The sequence below is a fragment of the Mastigoproctus giganteus genome, chromosome 10 (genome assembly GCF_048544385.1).
Source record: "Mastigoproctus giganteus isolate SK-2022 chromosome 10, ASM4854438v1, whole genome shotgun sequence".
Taxonomy (NCBI): domain Eukaryota; kingdom Metazoa; phylum Arthropoda; class Arachnida; order Uropygi; family Thelyphonidae; genus Mastigoproctus; species Mastigoproctus giganteus.
In genome coordinates, this window is record NC_143584.1 from 95,301,023 (window position 1) to 95,327,990 (window position 26,968).

Sequence of the window (26,968 nt, forward strand, 5' to 3'; positions counted from 1 at the left end):
AAAGTTAAACTAACCCATTTCCACAAGCTCCGTACTTAGCATATCATGGCTTTAGTTGCTCGTGCACCATAAAAACGAAAATCAATCAACCCACGAGCTCAAAATTGTTTGACCATCATGGCCTAGGCACAGGATCTCTACTTGTGCACTTCCTCTATGCTTGATCATTGAAGAATGAAGAGAGAGAAGAAATGCACTCTATCAAATTTGTGAATTGAGGCACTTTATAGATATTTTTGCTGTAATTCTGAGAACGAAAAGGACATATTTAACTATTTTAATCAACTCTCCTCATTCATGAAATTTACTTTTGAGATTGAATGTGACCGGGTCCTTCCATTTTTGGATGTTATGATACACAAAATTGTTGGTTATACCCCAATGTATATAGAAAAGCTACAGGTAGGAGGCCAGTTCATAGATTATTCTACTTGCCGTGTTCCATCTCAAAAAAAAAATGCCATTAAAAACATTTTTAATGGCATATTGAAGCGAGAGAGAGAGAGAGGATAAGGCAAAGAAATCTCAGAAGTGTGGTATGAAGTTTTGGCTGAACAGCACTCTGTCTGGACAAGAGAGAGAATATCTAGCTAATGCTTGCATCCTATTTTGTCCTGGGATTTTCCAAGAGATATAACAAGAATATAAAGACAGTATGATATTCACTATGTGCAAATTCTGGGCAGGAAATATGAACTCTACTCTTCTGATTAAATTCTCCATTACTGAAATGTTTATCAGTGGAGTGGGTTATTAAATCGACTATTTGGATTATGATGCAAGTTACATTGTCAAAGTGGTGCCTCCATAGCCAGGTGGGAAGGAGCAGCAGTGCGTGGCACACGCTTCTTTATTAGGCCGGGGTTCGAGCCCGTCACCACCAAATACGGAGGATGCGGAAAGGTCAAGGGAATGACCACCGCATATTCCCGGAGCAATATGACCTTAGTCTAATGCCCCTAAAAACCAAATAACAAACAAACATTGTCAAAGTAAAGAGATGGTTGAAATGTTAGGAATTTATTTATGGACACTGTATGAAATGCAGATTTCAGTTCAGCCATTGCTGAACGTGTTGATCAGAGATGCTGCATTGTGACAAGACCATTGCAAGACACACACACACACACACACACAGAGAGAGAGAGAGAGAGAGAGAGAGAGAGAGAGAGAGAGAGAGAGAGAGAGAGAGAGAGAGAGAGAGAGAGAGAGAGAGAGAGAGAGAGAGAGAGAGAGAGAATGTCAACCTAAGCATCTATGATGAGTTCACATTCAGGGGTGCATATGATTAGGCTGTCAGATACAAGATGATTAGGTAAAGGAAGGTATTGTGTCAAAAGCTACCATTTTCTTTTTTAATTGTACAGTTTTCTTATAGAATTTTAGGTAAAGAGTGATTCTGGTGGTAATAAAGATTTCTAAATGCAACTGGTTAGTGTTGGATAGAATCAGTTTGTTTCATGTGTCCAATTTTAGAGTGTTATTTCACTAATTGCTACCATTGCAACTGGTTAGTGTTGGATAGAATCAGTTTGTTTCATGTGTCCAATTTTAGAGTGTTATTTCACTAATTGCTACCATTGCTATGTTAATATGAATGTGAGTGGTATAAGTACGTTACGACAAATGGAATCTTAAACTACATAATTGCTTTCAGCCACATTTGTTTGAAAATAGTGGATAGTTCTAATTGGTGAATTAACCTTTTTCATGATGCTGTTACTTTACAATAAGGTTAATCTACTATTTTTAATCATTGTCCCATCTTTTAAATAAATGGCATATTAACTTCCTTTCAAAACAATTGCCATCACAAAATTTGTGTTAAAGTAGTGCGATATCGAATAGTCATTGTGAAGACAAACTTTGTTTTGGTGTTTGTATTAACTAAGTACAGTAGTTTAAATTCTGCTGACTGTAAGGAAAAAAAAAAAAAAAAGGAAAATCCTAAATTTCATATAATTTAATAATTATTTTATTTTTATAATTTTATTAATACAGACGAAGCTCTTTATAACAACTCTCTTTTTAACATCCCAACACGTTATAACGGTCTGTATGGTTGGTCCTGGCCAATTAATTATTAAACTAATGCTATTTTACAATCAGTATAATGATATTGAAAATAAGAGGATTTCTCTGTAATGACCTAAATTTCTACCTCTTAATCTGAATAATTTTTACTTTTTTATTACAATATTTGCTTTTAAAAATAAAAGAGCACTTCAAATATATTGAAGTAATTGACGAGCTTGCAGCCTAACTGTGAGAAATTATTTGTTAAGATTTCCCACGCTCTTTTCTCGAATTTTGCAAGCTGTAGATAATGATTAGTAGGGGGAAATATGGTGATCATACTTTTGGGTAGCAGTAAAGCCAGAAATCGTTTGGGTGAAATCCAACTCAAGGCTGTGGAGAATGCACTACTTAACAAGACTTTGGGTAATTGTACAGTCCAACATGAAGTTCTCTGAGCAATGTAGACAAGCTGATAGAACAGTTCCCAGTGTTCTGTCTACAATATAAAGAATTTTTCCAACAGGGACAAAAAGGCAACTATCCCATTTTATAAGGCAGTAGTTAGGCTGTAACTTGAGTACTGCTTACAGGTTTGAAAGTCATAGATCTGTTAGAACAGTGTAGAGAAGAACAACAAGGTTAGTAAAGGGCACAAAAGAGTACTCTTACCAAGAAAGACTCATTCTGTAAATTGCAGCTTCTGGAAAGTTGTCATTTGTAACAAGACCTGATTGACGTGCTTAAATGCCGATAGCAACTTTGTTCTTTCTCGGATAACACACACACATATGCACGTGTTGTGCAAGTGGGTAATTTTGAATTAAACAAATCATTAGAAGGAATGTCCACTTCATTTGGCCATTTTTTTTAAATGGTTGATGCTGTTATATGCTTTACTTTCACGTTTATCATTTAGCCACTGTTAATACTGATTTTTTTCACTGTGATGATTCTCTTATATGTATTTTTTTATTTTTTTCTATTTTTATTATTATTGTTTTTTTTGAAAATGATAATAATTGCTGCTTATTTTAAGGGTACCTTCACAGATTTATAATTCAGCCTTGTATTAAAGCTTACATTGAAACATTATATCATAAAATCGAAAAAGGATATTCAATTACTTCAAATTTTCCAAACTTAACATAATATAATGCAATGGTGGTTTTGGAAGTTAGGTTGAAAAAAAAAAAATTGATAAATTATGTGGCAGGGAACAAAATACAATCATTTGTTTGCATTCTAAGTAACATAGACTAGTATGCATTCATGCTATTAATGAATGCAAGGAGACATCACACTAATAACTACTTAAGGAAGCATTGCTGCTAGCTAGAGGACAGTGGTATCATAGTAGATTGAAAGTGAACCTGTTGTTTGAGCACATAGTGGGAAAGCCGGCTAGCAAATTAGTGGTTCTATTATTGGAATGTTTTCCAAAAGTCTTACTATAAAATTGAAGTAAACTGGGATATCTTATCATTGGGATCAGTTAACATTAAAAGCAAGGTGTGATCCTCTTGATGTGGCTTTCTTTCCTTGCCCAAGAAGAGGTTTGCAAGTTATTTATGTTGGTAAATGAAACTGTTCAGTATATTTTGAGTGGAAGTAAAATTTTCAGTAAACAAAATTTTTATCTCTCTGTTTGTGCTAATATAGCAGTGTACTATTCTCTCTCTCTCTTCTCATATTATAGTGATAGACGAAGTATTAGTTCAACAGTGTCTGATATTGGAAGTCCGAGGGAAGACCTGCTTAGCTTAGATAGCTTTACCAGTGACCAAGCAGAGATGACTGCATCAGTTTGTTCTCGGCCATTATCTGTAGATATTAGTGATATTGAACATGATGGAAATACCTTTCCACCTACCAGAAATGTACCTTTCTCAGATGATTTGAAGTCAGGAAACAATCAGAGTTCAACCTTAGGAACACAGAGTCAGTCAGATTCAGGTATTGGACCTGAAGAAGTTGTTGCTGCCTTGGAGAGCATGATAAGTGGTCTGAATGAAATGGATATGGGTATCTCTGGTAGGGAATTGTTGTATTTATAACAAATATTTTTCTTTCTTTTTTTTTTTTTTTTAATATATAAATTGAATTATTTAATTACCATGACTTATTAGTAAAGTTATTCTTCACTAACAAAATCTGTGAAGAAAAAAAAAAAAAAAAAAAAAAAAAAAAAAAGAGTAAGCAAATTTTAACTGCTCTCCTCTTCTGCCAAATTTCCTTGGTGTTTTTTTTTTTTTTTTTTAATATATATTCAATAAAACAGGTTTACAATGTTTTGAGGGTCTAATTAGTTAATACAAGGTGTTGCTATTAAATAACAAGACTGCACATGCTGCCACTACACACCAATTGCCATCAGTGAAACAAAGGCACAGCAGTTGACCTTGAGCCTTTCTCTAATTGTCTGCCAAGTTACGTTTCAACACACACTTTGCAGTGAGACAGGTTTCAATAAAACCTGTTTTTGCAGTTTGCCAGAAAAATGAGATGAAAGAATCAGACAATGAATGAACCTCAGATGTTTAACAAAAAATAAAGAAAACACCAACTGAAAGTTATAAGCTGTTATGTCAAGTTTATGGGGAAGATACTATGTCAAGAATTGTGTTTGAATGGCATAAAAGATTTTTAGAAGAAAGAGAGAACGTGGAAGACTATAAAAGATCAGGCCATCCGGTATCCATGAAAACTGATGAATATATGAACCTGGTAAGGACATTGATTAGAAGTGATCACCATTTAAGTATTAGAATGGTTGCGTCAGAACTCAATGTTGACAAAAACAGTTAGGCAAATTTTAACTGAAAATTTAGGCATGAAAAAAGTACCAAGATGGTGCCAAAAATTTGAATGAAGATCAAAGGATGAGAAGATACAAAGTTTGTGAAGATGTTTAAAAAAAACTGAAGGAGATACATACTTTTGAGTATTCAAAAAAAAAAAAAAAAAAAAAAGACCAAAGTGTTGAAAGGGCTTACAGAAGATGACTTTCAGAAATGTTTCTGTGCTTGAAAAAAAAATGTGAGAGCCCAAGACATCAAAATTATTTTGAATGGGATAATTTGTAAGGTATGAAATATTTCATTATATTTATTTTATTGCATCATTTCTCATTATTTAATAGCCACACCTTATATGTCATTTTGTGTGTATTGAGTTCAAAAAGTCACCCATCTTGATATTCATCATGTGATTTTTTGTTAACTATCATATTCTGTTTTATGTTGTTGAAAAAAAATACAAAAAAAAAAAAAAAAAAAAAAAAAAAAATTGTTATTTGTTACAAGGCTTGTTTTTTTTTTTTGTATTATTATTTTTTTTTTATTTATTCAATAAAACAGGTTTACAATGGTTTTACCACTGGTTGTCAAATTTTCTAGTGTGTATTCTTTAGCATTCTTATGGGATATCTGGTGAAGAAACAAATACATTCACTGCTACAGCATATCTTCCCTTAAATGCCAGGCTCATAATTTAGTGATAACTTGAAAGTTATTTGATGTTAATTTGTGTTCTAAATAAAAACTCATCTTTAAACTTCAGACAAAACATATATAACATTTAATGATTTAGTCAAATTAAATGCAGAGATATCTCTATGCTACATATTAGTCCTGAATGGAGAAAAGGTTTGTCACGGTTTCACTCCTTTTAAGCAAAGTTACGATTTTCGGTTGAATCCATTTAAGTATTTGAAATAGCTTGAGTAAACTTTCAGATTCACTGAAGCTATAATAGAAAATTATAGCCATAGGTGACAAAAATTGGCTTTGATTACTTTTATTCGACATGGTGAACAAGCTAGAAGGAATTGTAAAGTATACATGCTTTTTTATTTCCAGTGACAAGGTGTGTGTGTTGACACTTCAGATTGCAGTATTTATGTGCCTTTGTTACTTGTCAAAGCACATTAAACTTGTTCAAAATTACTTGCACTTGAACATAAACAAAAATCACTATTCTGAACTAATAACTGAAAATTTTGGAAGTTTAGCAAGTCTCAGTGCAGCATTTATAGCCAGATTAATACATATTTTTATCATAAACATTCGATATTGACATAAATCTTTGCAATAAAAGTATCTTTATTACAGCTAACTCCTTTTAGATCTGGTATTATACTTTCAGACTATATAGATCTATCTCTATTACTATATTCTGAACCCTTAACAATCACCTGGCAACATATGATACATCTCTTTAACTTTACGTAAATACTGGACATCATTATATTTTAGTTTCCATTCCCCATCTTGTATTCACATTGTGTAGTAAAGCAAGACAACAAGCAAGCAAAATCTATGCATTGCTTTAGCTTTAAAAAAAAAAAAAAAAAAAAAAAAAAAGGTAAATCAGGAGATCATCTAACTTCAAGGATTATAGACATAATAAGTTAGCGAAAATGTATCTGTAGGCAAGATGCATTTTCACTATTGTCTATACTCAGTAAATTAACCAAAGTTTGTGAATGCCTTCACAATGAGTTGTCTATTTGGTATACTTCGAATAAGTAACTCTTCCCCGATAGAGAAGACTTTGTTACATATTCTTAGTGGATACCACCACCCAGATAGCCATTTCAGGGCTATTTGGTTGTTCATCAGTGGGTGGGTAGGTAGGTACCAACCTACCTGATGGTATAACTGCTGACAACCCAGTTGTGAGATTTAAGTCCATAATATGAGAGATGCCAAATGGTGTTTGGAAGTTTAATATTTAATAAAAATTCAGGGCAAAAGCCTCAGACTGCAAGAATATTTACAGACATATACGTTTAAATGCACCATGTCTATATCCAGTAATTCTTAATTTTTATTAAGTATTGAGCATCAAGGATTACATATGAAATAAAAATCAAGGTGACTACACTTTAATTTTTTCATGTTCTTTTACCTTTTTAATTTACAGTTCTAAAATTAGCACCAAAATTAACATAACGTTAAACAAGCATAAGGACTTTAATTAAATAATGGATACATACAAACCACAGTTTTAAATCAGACACCGATTCATTCAGTTTCTTATGCTTTTGCCATTTCAGTTTCTTGCATTTTTCCAGAAAATGTTCCTTATTTCTCAAGATGTGTGTGTATATATATATATTCCCCCCTTTCATGTATTTAATTAGTGATGTTTTAATTGCAATTGGTATGTAATGGTCAGTAACTTTTTTATGGTCAGTAACTGTTGTTGTTGTTGTTTTTTTGGTTTTTAGGAGCATTAGCAACTAAGGCCATATTGCTCCGGGATATGCGGTGGTCATTCCTTGACCTTTCCGCATCCTCCATATTTGGTGGTGACGGGCTCGAACCCCGGTCTAATCAAGAAGCGTGTGCTACGCACTGCTGCTCCTTCCCACCTGGCTACGGAGGCGCCGGTCAGTAACTGTGACCCATTATAATGCCAGACAGCACTTTTGAGCCTATATATACTTGGCAGCAATTAAGAACTCCCTCTTTTCTTGCCTATTACTTCAAGTGTTGAGTTCTTTGGTTTTAGTAAGTATAAGTATTGTTTTTACGTGATGCATGCCTTGCCTCTGCCCTTGTGGAACTTTCGAGATGGTCGATCATTTAATCCTAGAATGTAACTACTATTTAGATGTTAGAAATCAGCTACAGACTTTGAAAAATGTATATAGTCCCGCTGATTTTCCACAGTTGGTGAAAACAAGGGGGAATTTCTTGTATTTCTCTGATTTTGCTAATAGTGTGTTTAGGAGAAGAAGATGCATTGTAGATGTTAATCCTTAATAAGGTGTTAACACCAAAGAGTTTATAAGGTTTTCCTCAGCAAAACTCATAGTTTTGCTGAGTCTTATATTGTAAGTTGTTCTTAAGAGCTGTTGTTGAAAATTAAATCTTGTGCATATGAGAAGTTAATGGTTATGTTTTTGCAGGAAAATAAAACCTGTTAATGATATACATTATAGGTATCAAATTTTAATGACTATGTACAGGACCAAAGGCATTAACTTACAGGAAATTATGTTCTAGTAGATAGTGTCGAAAACACTGTTTTCTTGCTGTTGATATTTATTATGAATATTTTTCTCTTGGAGAAAATTAATGTTACTTGCTGTTTATAGGTTGTAGACTTGTATATAATTTTCATTTGATACTGCTAGCTTTTCAGCTCTAATCAAATATGTCTAAGAATCTTTAGATTAGAGTTTAAATGTAAATAAAATATAGTTCACTATACACTTTTTTTCTATAAATTATTGTAAACATTTCTCTTCTATTTCAGGGATGTCTATTTCTTCTTCCCTTTATCTTCTCTCCAACTTACCATTCCCCATACTTCTCATTCTTATCTCCACTTCCGTTCCCCAAATACCTTGTAGTTCCCAGGCTTGCCTGATGGTCCCTGTAAGAGTCTGGTAAAAAAGTAGTCCCTGGTGTGCCTCCTCGTGACCAAGGTTGGGAGTTAGGGGGGCAGGATGTGAAGTCACCATGTGCCGACACACAACATAACAACACACACTTGCTGGGCCTTGGCCTTATGCCTTTTCAGATGCTACAGTGGCATATACGGGAACCCTGGAGACTGCAATTAAAACAAACACACCTTGATGCATGCCTGTAGGGCTTTGGATTCCAATCCAGTTTGCTGTTATCAATTTTTTGATATATTAATTAATATTAATATATATATTTTCAGACTAATTTTGGATTAACTAAAAAATATTGGCGCAACTAATGAAGCAATAAAATGTATTCTACTTTTTATTTTATTAAGACAACAGAAACCAGTTTCTGTTGTCTTAATAAAACTGTTATTGAGACAACAGAAACTGGTATCAGGGCTTAACTTGAGGATTGTGGGCCCCAGGAAAAAATTTTTTTTGGGACCCCTGTAAAAATTTTTTATTATGAAATGCCCTACTTTAATAGTAAAAAAATGAGGCATAGGGGGCCCTCAGAAAATCATGATTACACAATCAATATAAAAATGTAAAGCAAATAAATCTGCATATATTTCTAAGGAAATATATACAAATCTGAACATATCAGCAGCACATACTGGCGCCTCCGTAGCCAGGTGGGAAGGAGCAGCAGTGCGTAGCACACGCTTCTTGAATAGACCGGGGTTCCAGCCCGTGACCACCAAATACGGAGGATGCGGAAAGGTCAGGGAATGACTACTGCATATCCCCGGAGCAATATGGCCTTAGTTGCTGATGCTCCTAAAAAAAAACCAAAATAGCAGCACATACATTTTGAAGCTACATTACAATTTGAAAGTACAGGTAGCCCCAATTTATGCCGGAACCAGGGTTAGGTTCCTGGAGGAACAGGCACAAATGGAACCCTTTATATCATGGAGTCGATGGGAAATCACAGGGTTTGGTTCCAGGCACCAAAATTTTTACCAGACATGGTATCTCTTTATTCTATTAAATTACAAACTTTATAACACGATTGGCAAAAACTGCAACGGCTATCACTATTATTAATTGTTATAATTTTTAATGCCTTATATTTTATCGAAAATTTTTAGACATTTTAGCATTAGCATTAGTAGAGGCATTTGATGCAAGAAAGCAAGCTTATGCAGCATCAGCCAAAAAAATAATAATAATAAAATAAATAAAAAATAACCACTTCCACTTCACCCCTCTGTTCGTTCGAAATACCTGTCCAGCTGAGCCTTAAACTTATTTAGGCTATCAACTTCCACGACAAGGGATGGAAGTCTATTCCAGCAACCAACCACCCGCTGGCTAAAGGCAAATTTCCTCACGTCTATCCTACATCTGTCTTTCCTCAATTTGAATTTATGCCCTCTCAGGTGATTATTCTGAGCAAGAGGAAGAATCCCATCAGCATTGAGCATGCTCAAACCATTCAAGGCTTTATACACCTCTATCAGATCACCTCGCCGGTGCCTAGTCTCCAGACACTGTAATTTGCAAAACGTAAGCCTTTCTTCGTAAGAGCACCCCTTTATTCCATTCACTAATCTTGTTGCCCTTCTCTGTACTCGTTCCAGCAGATCTACATCCTTCTTGAAATGAGGCCTCCAGACCTGTATACAGTACTTTAGGTGCGGTCTGACCATTGCCTTATACAAGGGAATAATCACCTCCTTATCCCTGCTAGAAAAATTCCTATATATCATTGACAATACACCATGAGCTACTCTTGCAGCCCGTCTGCACTGCTCAGAAAACTTCATATCTGCCTGCACAACCACCCCCAGGTCCCTTTCATTCTCCACCACTGTCAGTGTAGTACCACAGAGTTGATATGTTGCTCTGGGGTTGCTGTTTCCCATATGTAGTACTTTACAGTTGTCAATGTTAAACTTCATTTCATTGTTATCTCTATAAAATACTACTGAAAAGGGCAGAATATTAAAAAGTACACTAAAGACCTAATTCTAGCTGTACCCATTGGTGAGCTGTAGTGGGCTCGCAAGAGCCCATTATTTTTTTTGAAAATTTCCGAGCCCATTGTTGAGACGATCATTTATTTTACAATTGAAATCCTGAATGCAATTATTGGGTATCCAGAGCTGAAACTATGGTGGGGTGAGTGGGGCCCCATTCCCAGCATTTTAACAGTGCAATCGATCGGTTATGTATTTTAAAATTGCTTCATTTTTGATTTAATTACAGTCGGACCTCTGTTTAACAAACTTCTTTATAGCGAATTTTTTTGATTCCCCTTGGTAATTACATTTAAAATAGTTTCTGTTGAATGAAGAAAATTTCCATGTAACAAACTGATTAGAGGAGAGAACTTTGTATGCATTGTTTTCACCTCTGGCCTTTAGGCAATTTAGGTAATTAGAAAGTGCGAATTAAGGGGGGATTACCCTTAATTCGCACTTTCTAATTAGAAAGGGATTCCCGTTTCACAATGTAAGCGGTGTCTGTAAAACCTGTGCAGTCACATACCGAGAAGTCATGCTAGTCATTATGCTTTCCATAGCCATTCAGAGGATTAAGAAGATTCTCGACACGGATTATAGCCTCTTGTCAGCCTGTGTTGGAGTTCCCCTTTACTCCGACAAACAGGCATATGTTTTTCGGAGAAGTGAGTGATCCACGCCTTCCAGTAAATTTCTCCTGTCTATGTTTACATGGTCACAGTAGCTAAATATTCGTGTGATTTCGATATTTTGCACCTTATTCAAAGAATTAGCGAGGGTAGTGATGTAGAAGGGGGATTGAGGCAACTAAGATATTATATAACCTTTAGGAAGATGAAATGTTGGCAGATTTTGAAACTTTGTCAAGGCTTTCACTGTGTAGAAAATGTTCTAAAATATAATGGCATACAGGCAATAATTAAAAAAAAAAAAACTATATCACCAATCTCCAAAAAACTAGTGCGAATTAAGGATGATTGCTAAAGAACTTGATGTGGAAACTATAGAGATCAGTCGTGTGTTCGGGCCACTTGAGCAGCTTGTAGCTTTCGTACAATTGTGAATTGGAGGAATTATCTCACTTTGTGCAAACATTTTGAATCAGAAGTTAAATATTCCGGATTATTAAATCGACTTTTAAATGTGGAATTTCTTAACCATTTAGCACTAATGATCAACATCCTGCAGGAGCTCTCTTACCTTTCAGAAGCTTTACAGAATCATAATGGTAAAAGCATGTAAATTAATTATTCGAACTATCAATGCTATTGCTAAGACTTCAGTTATAGCTCGGACACACAATGGTTTTGTTAAGGGAAAGTCTTGCCTGACCAATTTGATTGGATACTATGATGTGGTCACATAGGAACTCGATGCAGGGAATAACTTTGATATCATATATTTGGATCTTAGAAAGGCTTTTGATACTGTTGCACATGGAAGACTGCTGAACAAATTGGAGCAGTGTGGCATTGGAGGCAAATTACTGCTATGGATAAAGGGAAGGTTGAGTGGGAGAAGACAGAGAGTAGTGATCAATGGACACTGCTCATCGTGGACTAATGTTATTAGTGGAGTTCCTCAGGGTTCAGTGTTGGGTCCATTATTGTTCTCTGTTTTTATAAATGATATTGATGATGATTTTTTATAAATGATATTGATCAAGCTTAATGTCCAAGTTTGCAGGCGATACGAAGGTTGGCAGGGTTGTTAAGGACACTAATGATAGTACACTGCTGCAACAGGATCTAGAAAAGTTGAGCATGTGGGCTGAGAGGTGGCAAATGAAGTTTAACATTGACAGATGTAAAGTACTACATATTGGAAGCAGTGACCCCAGAGTAATATATCAACTCTGTGGTACTACACTGACAGTGGTAGAGAACGAAAAGGACCTGGGGGTAATTGTGCAGGCAGATATGAAGTTTTCTGAGCAGTGCAGATGGTCTGCAAGAGTAGCTCATGGTGTCTTGTCAATGATATACAGGAATTTTTCTAGCAGGAATAAGGAAGTGATTATCTCCTTGTATAAGGCAATCGTTAGGCCACACCTTGAGTTCTGTATACAGGTCTGGAGGCCTCATTTTAAGAAGGATGTAGAGCTGCTGGAACGAGCACAGAGAAGGGCAACAAGATTAGTGAATGGAACAAATTGTTGCTCTTACAAAGAAAGGCTTAAGTTTTGAAAATTACAGTGTCTGGAGACTAGGCACAGGTGAGGTGATCTGATAGAGGTGTATAGAGCCTTGAATGGTTTGAGCATGCTCAGTGCCAATGGGATTCTTCCTCTTGCTCAGAATAATCACCTGAGAGGGCATAAATTTAAATTGAGGAAAGACAGTTGTAGGATAGACGTGCGGAAATTTGCCTTTAGCCAACGGGTAGTTGGTTGGTGGAACAGACTTCCATCCCTTGTCACGGAAGTTGATAGCCGAAATAAATTTAAGGCTCAACTGGACAGGTATTTCGAACAAACAGAGGGGTGAAATGGAAGTGGGTTTTTTTTTTGGTTTTTTTTGGCTGATGTTGCATAAGCTTTCTTTCTTGCATCATATGCCTCTATTAATGCTAATTTGAAAAATTCTGAAATAAATTACGAAGCTAAAATTGAGAGCATGTTGAAGTGGAAAGAATTTGAAGGAATCAAAATCGAAAGTAAAAAAATTACCTTGCGACAAGTTATCAAGTGCACTGTTTTATCCTTAAAGGATAAGTTATTAATGTAACAGGATGCTTTTAAATTAAATTAAATAAAGAAAAGTGACATGGAAGCCTATGATAGAAATAAGTTGGTCTGTAACCAAGTCACAAAGGAGATTAGGCAGGCAAAGGCAGATTATGAGAAATCCTTGGCAAAGGATGCAAAGAAAAACAGAAAAGAGTTCTTTACCTATTTAAACTCAAGAAGGAAAGGTATGAATCAGATTGGTCCACTGGATGTTGATGGTTCAACAGTTGAGGATCCTGCTCAGATGGCTAACAATCTAAACGAGTATTTTGCATCTACATTCACACATGAGGAGTTAATCAGGAAGGGTAATGTCGTAGGTGAAGTAAACATTGGCAGTGAGCTAGATGATTTTCTAATAACTGAGAGGAAAGTGGAGGAGAAATTGTTGATGATAAACATAAAAAAGGCACCCGGGGTGGATGGAATCTATCCAGTTATATTAAAGGAGGCAGCAAAGGAAGTAAGCAAACCCCTGGCCATAATTATGAGAGCTTCTTTGGACTCAGGGGAGGTACCCATAGACTGGAGATGTGCAAATGTAACCCCAATTCACAAAGGAGGATAAAAGGGCGACACAAATAATTATAGACCTGTTAGTTTAACTTCTGTTCCTGGAAAATTAATGGAGGCACTGGTTAAAGAAGCACTGCAGGATCATCTGGACAAGAATTCAGTTATAGCTCAGACACAGCATGGTTTTGTTAAGGGCAGGTCTTGTCTGACAAATTTGATTGGATACTATGATGTAGTCACAAAAGAACTGGATGCAGGGAATAACTTTGATATTATATATTTGGATCTTAGAAAGGCTTTTGATACTGTTGCGCATGGAAGACTGCTGCACAAATTGGAGCAGTGTGGCATTGGAGGCAAATTGCTGCTATGGATAAAGGGATGGTTGAGTGGCAGAAGACAGAGAGTGGTAATCAATGGACACTGCTCAGCGTGGACTAATGTTATTAGTGGAGTTCCTCAGGGTTCAGTGTTGGGTCCATTGTTGTTTTCTGTATTTATAAATGATATAGATGATGGTATATCAAGCTTAATGTCCAAGTTTGCAGACGATACAAAGGTTGGCAGGGTTGTTAAGGACACTACTGATGCTATACTGCTACAACAGGATCTTGGAAGGTTGAGCAGATGGGCTGAGAGGTGGCAAATGAAGTTTAACATTGACAAATGTAAAGTACTACCTATGGGAAACAGTAACCCCAGATCAACGTATCAACTCTGTGGTTCTACGCTGACAGTGGTAGAGAATGAAAAGGACCTGGGGGTAATTGTGCAGGCAGATATGAAGTTCTCTGAGCAGTGCAGACGAGCTGCAAGAGTAGCTCATGGTGTCTTGTCAATGATATACAGGAATTTTTCTAGCAAGGATAGGGATGTGATTATTCCCTTGTATAAGGCATTGGTCAGGCCACACCTTGAGTACTGTATACAGGTCTGGAAGCCTCATTTCAAGAAGGATGTAGAGCTGCTGGAACGACTACAGAGAAGGGCAACAAGATTAGTGAATGGAACAAAGGGTTGCTCTTACGAAAAAAGGCTTAAGTTTTACAAATTACAGAGTCTGGAGACTAGGCATCGGCGAGGTGATCTGATAGAGGTGTACAAGGCTTTGAATGGTTTGAACATGCTCAATGCCGATGGGATTCTTCCTCTTGCTCAGAATAATCACCTGAGAGGGCATAAATTCAAATTGAGGAAGGACGGATGTCGGATAGATGTGCGGAAATTTGCCTTTAGCCAGCGGGCAGTTGGTTTGTGGAATAGACTTCCATCACTTGTTGTTGAAGTTGATAGCCTAAACAAATTTAAGGCTCAGCTGGACAGGTATTTCGAATGAATGGAGGGGTGAAATGGGAGTAGTGGTTGTGCTTTTTTTTTTTTTTTTTGGCTGATGCTGAATAAGCTTGCTTTCTTGCATCATATGCCTCTACTAATGCTAATGCTAAAATGCTAATGATGATACCATTGAAAGAAATTTTAAACATATGATACCCAAAATCGTGGAATGCGAAAGAACTTTCTTCTCTGTGAAGACGGTGAAAACCGAATAAGAAATTTAAGTTTTCTGATAAAATATGAAATAAAAATTAATGATTTTAGAGATTTTGTCGAAAACAGTTTATCTTTAAAATCGAGTGAAATCACTTTTTAAATTAAGAAAGCCATAAAATATCTTTGAAATCATTGCGATTAGCAATGCTGAAGCTGAGTGAGCTTTCAGTGTAATGTAATAATATTGTGACAATTAAACACTTTGTAGATTATGATGCCCATACATCTAAATGGAAAACCATTGCTTCAATTTGATCCGGATCGTATGTCAAATCATTCCTCTGTAATCATCACTCAGCTATTGAGCTAAGCAGAAGATCAAATATTAATAAAGAAGTAAATTCTATATGGCAATTTTTAGAATAAATTTTTCTTGAATATTTGCGAAATAATTTTTTTTCATGTAATTGTGAATTTGTGTACTTTTTCTAGAAAGTGTGTTTTATGTAATATTTGTTTTTATATTGTGGAATGTTTTGTGATAGTTTTTATGTTATTTGTGATGTGGGAAAATATTTCATGTTATTTTTTATTCGCAATATTAAAATTTTATCATGAAAAAATATATTTCCCTAGTTAAAAAAAAAAAGGTGAATAAAAAAGTTGCGCATGTGCCAAGTACTTGCGGTAGATGGTTTATATGAAACATCCTTCACGTTTCTTTTAGGTATTTTGATTACGAAATAAAAGATATTTTTATTGTAAATATTTTATTGATCATTCACAAATTTTCATAATTTCGGGAAGACAAGATTCAATGGATTTATGATGACTAAAGTAAGAGATGTATACTTGCAATTGCAATGTATCTAAATGTCTCTGTAAAACAGCACCAATTGATGTACCGATCTTGTAGTTGAAGCAACATACGCAGCTGTCAGGGGCATCTAACAATGGAATGTAATGAAAATGCGAGACGAAAAAAGAAATTGTTGACAGATATTTGTATTGTTGCAATCACACTTATTGCAGTAGTAACTTCAGGAAGCATGATTGTGATATCACACTATTCAAAAATTCTAAAAATTTGAACTCCAGACTGCCATATCCAGTTATCATCGTAAGGCGAGGCATAACCAGTTTTTTTTTTTTTTTTTCAGATAGACCTAGTGAACTTTTTACACATTCACTTATATGCATGGTTAAGGGAGTAATAAGCGCATCTGTCCACCCCCCCCCCCCGACTCGAGATATCATATCGGTCATAAAAAATGCATCACGCGCTCTAATCACACTACTAGTAGTGTGAGTGCAAGAAATGTCTCTGATGTGGAAGTCGCAGATGACATCACTGCCATGACCGATCAAATTTACTCGGTAGAAAGGCAGAAAAACTGTGAGCCCATTGTTAAAATATTCACAGCTCACCACTGGCTGTACCCATTGCGAAAATTTTTCAATTGGTAGCACAGTTTTTATTGCCTGATATTTTCCCAAAAGTTTTTGGACAATTCATTGTCATCTCTATAAAATACTACTGAAAAAGGGCAGAATATTAAAAAGTATACTAAAAACCTAATTCTCTATGCAAATAGCTATACCTGTTGCGAAAATTTTGCAGTTGGTAGCACAGTTTTTATTTCCTGATATTTCCTCAAAAACTTTTGTGCAATTCATTGTCATCTCTATAAAATACTACTGAAAAGGTTGGAATATTAAAAAGTACGCTAAAAACTCACCTTTCACTTTAAAAACTCAGTCAAATTTTCATTATTATTGTTCGTTTCTTTCGTTTTCTTGCAGATGCTTCTACTGTACAGTACCACTTCAGTATCCAACAAATATCAGCCCTGATGTTGACATTTCAACTCCCCTGGTATCTCATCTCCATGTGTTTAATGTCCTGTTTAAACCTCTCGCCCTGTTCTTCACTTACTTCCAAATGTGGAAGTGTAAAAATGTACCATGACAATCATGTTGCAGCCCAACTTCTTAAAGTTCACCGACATATTTTAAACTGTAGGCTGTTTTTTTTTTTTTTTTTTTTGGTAGTTGTTGGCACATAGGCTTCTGTGGCCATAATGCACCTCCCAAGGTTTTTGCAGTACTTTGATCCAAGCCTGGGGTGGGAATCGAACCTGCAACCTTTGGGTTGCCAGGCAGGCACTTGACCCACCCCACTAGCCCGGTCGGCCTATAGTCTGGTAGTCCAGATCTTTATTGTTCTCTAAAAAATTCTCAACCACAAACCTGAAATTAACGTATACCTGAATTCCTCTTTTAAATTTCATTCCCTCATTAGTATGCAAATTTAAAGTTTTTTCTAGCAGTTCTAAAGAAATATAGTGTGTGTGTGTGTGTGTGTGTGTGTTTTATCATAAGCAAGTAAGCCAGTGTGCATTGAATCCTTTGTCATTTCTTGTATATGAGAAAACTTATAAATTTTCTTTTATTTCACCATTTCAGACCGATTCTTGAATACATTTGCAGAAACACAAAAAGGCATGTCTTCTATGCTGCAAGGTACTTTCAACACGACCATTTAGAGTAGCATGGCAGCAGACAGTCTTTCTGACTGTGACATAATTCTAAATCCTTAAAAAACAAAAACTCGAAGTTGATAACAATAAAATAATGAGTTCTGAATGTATTAAACATAATGAATAGCAATGAGTGTATGAGCTCTTGTGCGCAACATGGGGACATATAGTGAGCGAGCAGTGCAATGGAATCCTAACAATGAGTTCTTTCTTTTAAGGTTAGCAGCACTAGTAGAGAATTATTATTTTTTTATTTTTTATTTTTTCCGGAACAAAGGACACAATTATGTGAATGTGCAAATTGTTAATCAGAAAAAAATGCCTTATCAACTTAGATAACTATTTGTTTAAGAGTTAACATCTTCCTGTGGCTTCATCTATGAAATGAATGTTGAACTATTCTTGTTTGTAGTACAAAACTGGTTGTTCCATAAAATAAAACTATCTGGAATTTTTAAATTTTAACAACTTCGTGCACGCCTAGGAAGTAATAGCTTCAATTTGAGACCACTTCCAGCCAATCAGTTAAGCCTGTCATTCACACTGACTGACGAAAGAAAATTTAACTTTGGTAGACTTTGAAGATATGGTATATTATTGGGTCATCACTCAGATTACATTAAAATGCCATGTTTAATATGTGAGAGAGACAACAGAACACAGTCAGCATTGGACATGGAAGTTTGTACTTGTACTGGGCTCAAATTATTGAACTTGAATATTTGGTGAACCCAACGAAAGTCCTGTTACTTCCCCTTGTGCCAAATTAAGTTAATGTAAAGGCTTTAGGCAAGTATGATTATTGCTTTATGTATCTTTGCAATCAATTTCCAAGTTTATCTGTTGTGGAATTCAGAGAAGGAAAGAATTTTTGTTGGTTGGATAAGGAAGCTAATTTCAGATGAGCAGTTTGAAGGAATGGTGACCATATTTTAAAAATAAGTATGGATTGGCTTCAAACACACTGTTAGAACTTCTGAGGGAATAAGAAAGATGCCAATTATGAAAGTATCATTGAAAATATGCTCAAATTCAAAATTTGGGATGGAAGATGAGCCTGAAGGTTAATTTCTTGCACCTCCACAGACTTGTCAGAAAAATCCTGATTCCATCAGCTAGAAACAAAGTGAGCGTTTACCACCAAGGTATAACAGAACTGAAAAGAAAATACCATAGAAGGTGTGACTTAAACATGATGGCTGATTAATACTGATCTTTTTAAAGGGGAGGACAGCTATCATGATATATGAAGGATAACCACAAAATGTTCATTTGAGATGAAAAGATCTGGAATTTATTCTAAGAAAATTCTGGAGAATCTGCATAAATGTGCTCACTTTTGTATTAATATTCCTTTATTTTCTTCACTTTCAGTTTTGTTCATTTTATTATAAAAAGTATGCAAATTGTTATTTTGATAAATTAAATAAAATTTAGAGAAGTATGGAGTCGTGCTCAAATCTGTTATACCTAGTGGGTTTATAGGTCATTGTGGTAGTACAAATTAGTCTTGAAAACTGTCACCTTTCATTCACTATTCTTTTTCTTTTCCATGCTATCTTCTTAGATATTTAGCAGTAGCCGAAGTATGATTTCTCATACCACATATCCACCTTCCTTTTGGTCTGCCTCTGGTCCTATTACTGTTCGCTTTTTCTTCAAATATCTGTTTAGCCAAATTCCCTTAACCTATCCTTTTCTACATTGCCCAGTACTACAAGTTTGATTAATCTATCTTAGTACTTGTAATCCCCAGATATTTAATTTCCTCATTTGTAATATGGTATTTCCATTGGTTTCACCTGTTTTATTTTTTGATGAATCCCATATCCCTTATTTCTTACCAAGAAAATAGAAAATAGGTTAAAATAAATAAGCTTAAAAACTGTATTGTAAACTGCTGATTTTGTCTTTTGGCTAATTTGTCCTCTGCCCCAAATAAGTGCCTGTATTACATATTCTATTGTTTATTTTCGTGTCTTATCTTCCATCTTCATTAAAGAGGCGCCTTCGTAGCCAGGTGGGAAGAAGAAGCAGCAGTGCATAGCACATGCTTCTCGATTAGACCCGGGGTTCGAGCCCATGAGCCACCAAATACGGAGGATGCGGAAAGGTCAGGGAATGACCACCGCATATCCTGGAGCAATATGGCCTTAGTTGCTAATGCTCCTAAAAACCAAAATAACAACATCATAACTTCATTAAAGACCATTCTTAAATTCTCAATGATAATCTGTTCCAACCTTTGGTTATTTAGTCTAAGAAGAAATGTTTAATTTTTCCGAGTTTGAGCAAATGACCTGATGACCCAATGATGAGAATCTTGCACTCACAGTGCCTATTTACCCATAGAAGGGACATCAAAAAGTGTCAACATCTCAGTTTTGGCAATGGCATGCATTTTAAATAAATAGCAATATACTCATTTTAATTAGATAACAATACACTTCTTCATGGAGCGGTACTTTTTATTTAAAGTGCATAGTGCAATATCGAGACGGCTGATGGTGAAGCACCTCCACAATATTAGTTTTATACATTTGTGGTAAACCTAATTGGTTCACAGCAACATACAAAACTGAAGCATGGCTTTCATGATAAGGCATGATAAGGTGCAGTGATGATCTGTACTTCCTAGCCACGAAGCTGTTGCCCTTAATTTACTTGAAATAATAAGCCTTTAATTGTGTGTCCTTTTGAACCCTTGGTAAAAACCATGCCATTTGGATTTCTCAGTTGCAGGCATTTTGTTTCTGTTGCAAATTGTCAATAATAGTACAATCCCCAAGAGAAATACTCTGCATAAATAAGGAGTATAAATGAAATCCTTTGCCTGATATCCCCTTGGGCCAGTGTTAAAAATTACCGGTTAAGGTTTGTCAGTTTTATGCTTCAAAATTTACTTTTCCAGTGTAACATTCTGTACTCAGCTTATTTTATCATTTAGATTCATCCTAACACTTGGTAGATGCTCTGGTTATGACAGGGAAATGTTTCAGTTTTACTAAGTGGAAATTAGTTCTTATGATTGGACAATTTGTGATAAGGCCATGTTAAAATGAATATTTAGAGATATGTTGCAATTTTTCTAGTTTGGCATGTGCTTGTAATAACATATCTGACAACTATACAGTACTAAGCCAATTTATTAGGAAACTCCAAAATATATTTTGAAAGTATATTTAAGATTAGATTTAGGAACAGAACAAAATCATGAAGTACATTCACAGCTGACATATTGACAGTTGTGTAGAAAAATTTTGAAATCAAGTCCTGTCCAGGTGGGAGAAACATTTTTTAAGGCTCTTTTTTTTTTTTTTTTTTTTTTTTTTTTTCACTGTAGTCAGTCTTAGGCCAAGGGTTTCATAATTTTTATTTACAGCTATAAATTCTGTTTTGTTTATTTATTTATTTGATATGAAGTTGAGTCCTGTCCAGATGGGAGGAACTTTTTTTGGGCCTTTTTTTTTTTTTTTTTTCCCTCTCTCTCACTGTGGTCAATTTTAGACAAAGGGTTTCATAATTTTTATTTATTTCTTTATATATATATATATATATATATATTTTTTTTTTTTTTTTAAGAAAAGCCGGCTGGTTGTACAGTAAATACAATTTACAAACATGACACATTGATACTTCTCATTATTCTTACTTACTTTGGCACAGTATCAAAACACAACAGGAACCATATGTTTCATTAATACCACAGTATCCAGCTTTTTATAAATATTTAATTTGTATACATATACAAATTTGTAAAAGAATAAGAGAAGTTTACCTCGGTATGATACGTAGAACACTTCCATGCTTCTCGATTAGACCGGGGTTCGAGCCCATGAGCCACCAAATACGGAGGATGCGGAAAGGTCAGGGAATGACCACCGCATATCCTGGAGCAATATGGCCTTAGTTGCTAATGCTCCTAAAAACCAAGATAACAACATCATAACATTGTTGTTTTAATTTCTCTCCAGAAATTAAAACGAAAACAATTTTTAAAAAATCGAAAATCTTACATTACAGTAAGAAATAATTAACAATAATTAAAAATCAAATGAACACAATTAAAAATTAAGTAAAAAATTAATTTTAACAAAAAAAATGCAAAGTTATTTTTCTTCCTGAAGTTGACAATGCTTTTCGATATGTCATGATCACAGGAATGCTCATAAAGGACCACGAGTCGGAGATTAGATATGGCTGGGCAAACATTAACAGAATTCTCATGTCATTTAATTTTGATGGTTTCTGCAATTAATAGTCTCATATAATTACGTTGGACAAGTATTTTGGCCTCATAAATAAAAAAAGTATGTTTTTCATTAACAGCACGAAAGGCTAATTCTGACGCTGCTGAATGAGAAGCACGAACTGAGGCTGCATGTTCATTAACATGAAAATTCAGAGGAAACTGCGCAGAACCCTGATAAGATGAGTCGTAATCACCGCAAGAAATTTTGTATACTAGGTCATTTATTTGTGTTGCGAATGGAGAAAGGACTGAGTGATTGTTCAGTATAGTGTGGCCAATTCCGTATTGGCCTGGCTACAATTTTAAATCCGGTATCTTAAAGAATCTGTTAAGTTGTTTGTGCCATTGTTCAACATATGGGACAGAAATAAAGTATTTTTTGATATTACTATTGTTGGTTGGTGTATTTTTTTTCCTTTAGAATTCTATCCTTAGATTGTACCCTGCTTGTACATATTGAGTATTATAGCTCTGGTTCATACTAACATATACAAATTAAATATATGCAGGTATACATAATTTTTTACATTAAATTTTCCAGTAATTAGGGTTCCCCCCCCCCATTTAGTTATTGTGTGAGCACTTGGGATAATTTTTTTTTTTTTAAATCTGATCTCAGTAAGGATATTGATATATTTGAATTTTCTTGTATGTCATTGAATGTATAAGGGCATGATATTTGTTATGTAGGAGGCAATATATCTTAAAAGGAAACATAATAGAACATATTCGGGAATTTACAAACAATATTGATGGGCTGGTTGTGGTGGGGGTCACAATTTCCTGGCAAGCTGCCCTGTTCCCTTCTTTTGAGGCTGTAATGGAATAAGGGAGTATGCATATGAAATTTTATATCAGAATTATCTAACATCAATTTTTTAAACATACACACACATATTTATATATACACAGGTCATCATCATCAGCCATTTTCAATCCACTGCTGCATGAAGGCCTCTCCAGCAACTTTCCAGTTCCTTCTGTTTTGTGCAATGGCCATCCATTTACTACCCACAAACCCATAAATTTCATCTGTCCATCTCCGCTGTTGTCTTCCAGGTTTTCTTCTAGCTCCTCTTGGGTACCATTCTGTTATTTTCCTAGTTCATCTGTCTGTCATCATGTTTTTGAGTTGTGTGTCCTGCCCAAGACCATTTTAGTTCTTTAGTTTTGATAAGAGTGTCCTTTACTTGAGTTTGCTGCTTGATTCATGTGTTTCTCTTCTTATCTAACAGTCTAATTCCCAATGTAATTCGTTCCATTCTTTGTTGTGTCGTTCTTCCATTCTTTTGGTGAGTGCCCAAGTTTCACTTCCATAAGTCATGGTGGGGAGTATACATTGGTTCATTATTTTACGTTTCAGACAAATTGGGATATTACTCCTCAGTATGTGACTATATTTCCTGAATGCTATCCATCCAAACTTTATTCTTCTCTTGACTTCCTTCCATTTATCATTATTACAGCCAATGACTTGTCCCAGATAAGCATATGACTCCACCTTTTCAATTACTGCTCCTTCAATTATTATATCCCTTTCTGTGGCATACTTGTTCATCATTACTTTTATTTTAGCCATATTCATCTTTAGTCCGAAATCCTTACTAACACTGCATAACTGATTAAGATTTTCCTATAATTCTTTGGGATTGTGTCTTATGATCACAATGTCATCTGCAAATCGTAAATGGTTTAGGTACTCTCCATTCACATTGACTCCTTTCTGCGACCAGTCTAATGTTCTGAAAGCTTCCTCAAGGGCAGCAGTAAACAACGTCGGAGATATAGTGTCACTTTTCGAACTCCTTTCTCAATTTTAAATTTGCTACTGTCTTTGTCTAGTCTAATAAAGGAGGTAGTGTTCTCATATTTTCTTCAAAATCATAATATATGGGGTATCTATGCCTTGTCTTTCCAGTGCCCAAAACATTGCCTTATGCTGTATAGAATCAAATGCTTTTTCCATTAGCTGTGATATTACGTGAAGGTGATCCGTAGTTGAGAATCCTGTCCTAAAGCCAACTTGCTCTTTCGGTTGATTCTCATCAAATATTCTTTCTAATCTGTTAGTAGTGACCCTTATGAACAACTTGTAAATGTGGGATAACAAGCTAATTGGTCTATAATTTCCAATTTCTGATTTATCTTCTTTCTTATGTAGCAAAACTATGATTGCATTATTCCATTCCTTAGCATCACACCGTTTCTAATGCATTTTGTGAAGAGTTGACAGTTTTTGTGTCATGTCTCTTCCTCCCAATTTTAACAACTCTACAGTAACTTCATCTTTCCCTGGGGGCTTTCTGATTCTTCATTTTCTTCAACGCATGTTCTACCTCATTAGGAAGGATATCGGGTATGTTGTATGTGTTACTAATTTGCGATCCATCTTCCCCACTGCTGGCATCATTCCCTTGCTCCTTGTATAATTCTCTATAGTAGTCTTCTGCTATATGAATATGCCTTCTCTACTATTTATAAGTACACCATCAGTATTCTTCAGTTTCGGTATCATTTGTTTTTCTGTATTACTGCTCATGGCTATTGATTAAGTCCTTTGTTTTCCCTTAATGCTTGTTCTACTTTTCTTATGTTAAATCTTATGTCCTCTCTGATTATCTTTCTAATGGCTTTGCATAACTCAGTATACTCAATTTTCACCTTGTCAGCGTTTATCTTGCTCTTCATTTTTTGCATTCGGTTTATCATAACAAGTGTTTCTTGACTAATTTTTTCTTTCGATTTCTTTTTACCTATAGGTTTCTTCAGCTTTATCACTTTCAGAAAGTTGTAATATTCCTCGTCGATATCTTGGTCCTGAGCAGTCTGCAGAAGCTAAAACTTGTTCTTAAGTTCCAGTACATACTGCTTTTTCTCCTGTTCTGTTATCTCAAAGGCCTTCGTATTATTTACTCGAGTCAGTTTTTTACTTTCTTTTCTTACATCTATATCAAGTGTGCATCTTACCATTCTGTGATCACTTCCAACATTTACCTTGTTCAGGACAGTAACATCGTTCACAATATATCTTCTGTTAGTGAGGATGAAGTCTACTTCATTAGTTGTTAATTCATTTGGGCTCTTCCATGTCCGCTTTCTGTTCACCCTTTTTTTGAAAAAAGTGTTCATTAGTGACAATCCTCGAGATTCTGCAAATTCCACAAGTCTTTCACCTCTTTCATTTCTTTTACCAATTCCAAAATTTCCTATAGTTCTCCATTCTGCACTGTTTTGTCTCTTTGCAACCTTAGCATTGTAGTCCCCCATAGTTATAGTGTAGTGGGTTTTCTGCTCATCTAGAAGACTCAGTTTTGGTGTACATTTCTTCAACCTCTTCATCATGGCTTGGTGTTGGTGCATAAATCATTATAACCTTTAGCTTGTACTCGTAGAAATCCTGAGTAATAGTCTTGACACCCTTGGTGATGTACTTTTAAATTCCAAAATGTTGTTTTTTATCCTGAGTAATAGTCTTGACACCCTTGGTGATGTACTTTTAAATTCCAAAATGTTGTTTTTTATATCTTTATGGACCAGAAAGCCAACTCCACCTTTGCTACTTTCACTGTTTCCATTGGTGTACAGCAGATCTCCACTTGATAAACTTATAAGTGATTCATTTCTTCTTCTTGTTTCAGCCAAACTGATGATATTCAATTTACATTTTCTAATTCCTTTTCCAGCTCTAATATCCTGTTTTCACCGATGAACGATCTTACGTTGTAACAGGCCAAGTTCAGTTTCCGTGCATGGCAGCCTGGTCTTACCCTGAGATTCTTAGCATCCTCTGATCCCCTCGCTGCCGTAAGAGGGGGAGTGAAAGCCGCTGGAGATTCTAGGCCATTTGTTTTGTTGTGCTGTCATGTGCTGGAGGGTTTGGTCTTTTCCTCTTCATGCTGACCAGGTGTCTTAAAGAGAACCACTCTACATGTTCATTGCCACCTAAGTGACGTAACAGGGCTTACTATAGAGAAGGTATGCATGAATGGATTTTAGGGAGGCAGGCCAACCGGACTTATCCTAAATCTTCTGAAATAGAAAGGTATTGGATCCATCAGTGTTTTAGACTGAAAGCCAACATTTTTTTAACACACAGAATGCCTGTTTCCTTCTACGTCCCCTATATATACAGGTAGAACATTTAAAGTTCAAAAACTAGAATTGTTAATTTTTTTTTTTTTTTTTAAGATTATTTATTTATTTATTTGTCAAACAGTGATTTCACAAAAAAAAAAAAAAAAAAAAAACCCTTGTTCTCTGAATAGTGTAAATGGATGAAGACTTAGTAAATTTGATTATGCTAAAGTTAAGCAATATTTAATTTAAAGCTTCTGAAAACTCTGCTAGCCGTTTTGTATATGCCTTCAATGTTTGGCAGCCAGCAGAATTTCAACTGCTATTAAGTAAACATGCTATAGTCTTACTAACTCATGACAAAATCTGTTAAACTAACAGGTCTATAATTACCTATGTCACCCTTTGATCCCCCCCTTCCCCTTTTGAATTGGAGATACATTTGCACATCTCCAGTGTATAGGGATCTTCCCTGAGTCCAAGGATGCTCTCATAATTATGGCTAAGGGTTTGCTCACTTGCCCCGTCACCTTCTTTAATATAATTGGATAGATTCATTCCACCCCAGGTGCCCTTATTTTTTAACTTTAAAAATTTCTCTACTACTTTATTCTCTCAGTTTTTACAAAATCATTTAGCTCCCTGTTACAGTTTAATAAGCTTCTGTCCTTCACTTCCCTACAGAATTCCTAGTGTGAATGTAGATGCAAAATACCCATTCAGATGTAGATGCTATCTGTGAGCATCAACAGTCAAACCATTGATATCAAGTGGACCGTCTTGATTCATCCCCTTCCATCTAGAGTTTATATAAGGAAGAAGTCATTGCTGTTTTTTTTTTTTTTTTTGCATACTTTTCCAACGGTTTCTTGTAATCTGCCTTTGCTTGCCTAACCTCTTTTGTGACTTATTATTATTAATAGCCATATGGTGCAAGGAAGCCTGAGGCTTATG

General features: G+C 35.3%; 1 protein-coding gene across 1 annotated transcript in view; it reads left to right on the forward strand.

Annotated features, from left to right (window-relative positions):
• TBC1D16 (TBC1 domain family member 16) overlaps positions 1 to 26,968 on the forward strand; it is a 272,554-nt gene that overhangs the window by 71,809 nt on the left and 173,777 nt on the right. Inside the window, exon 4 of the mRNA XM_090382977.1 lies at positions 3,716 to 4,050. Coding sequence (XP_090239103.1) covers positions 3,716 to 4,050 — 335 coding nt within the window. The remainder of the gene's footprint in view (positions 1 to 3,715; positions 4,051 to 26,968) is intronic.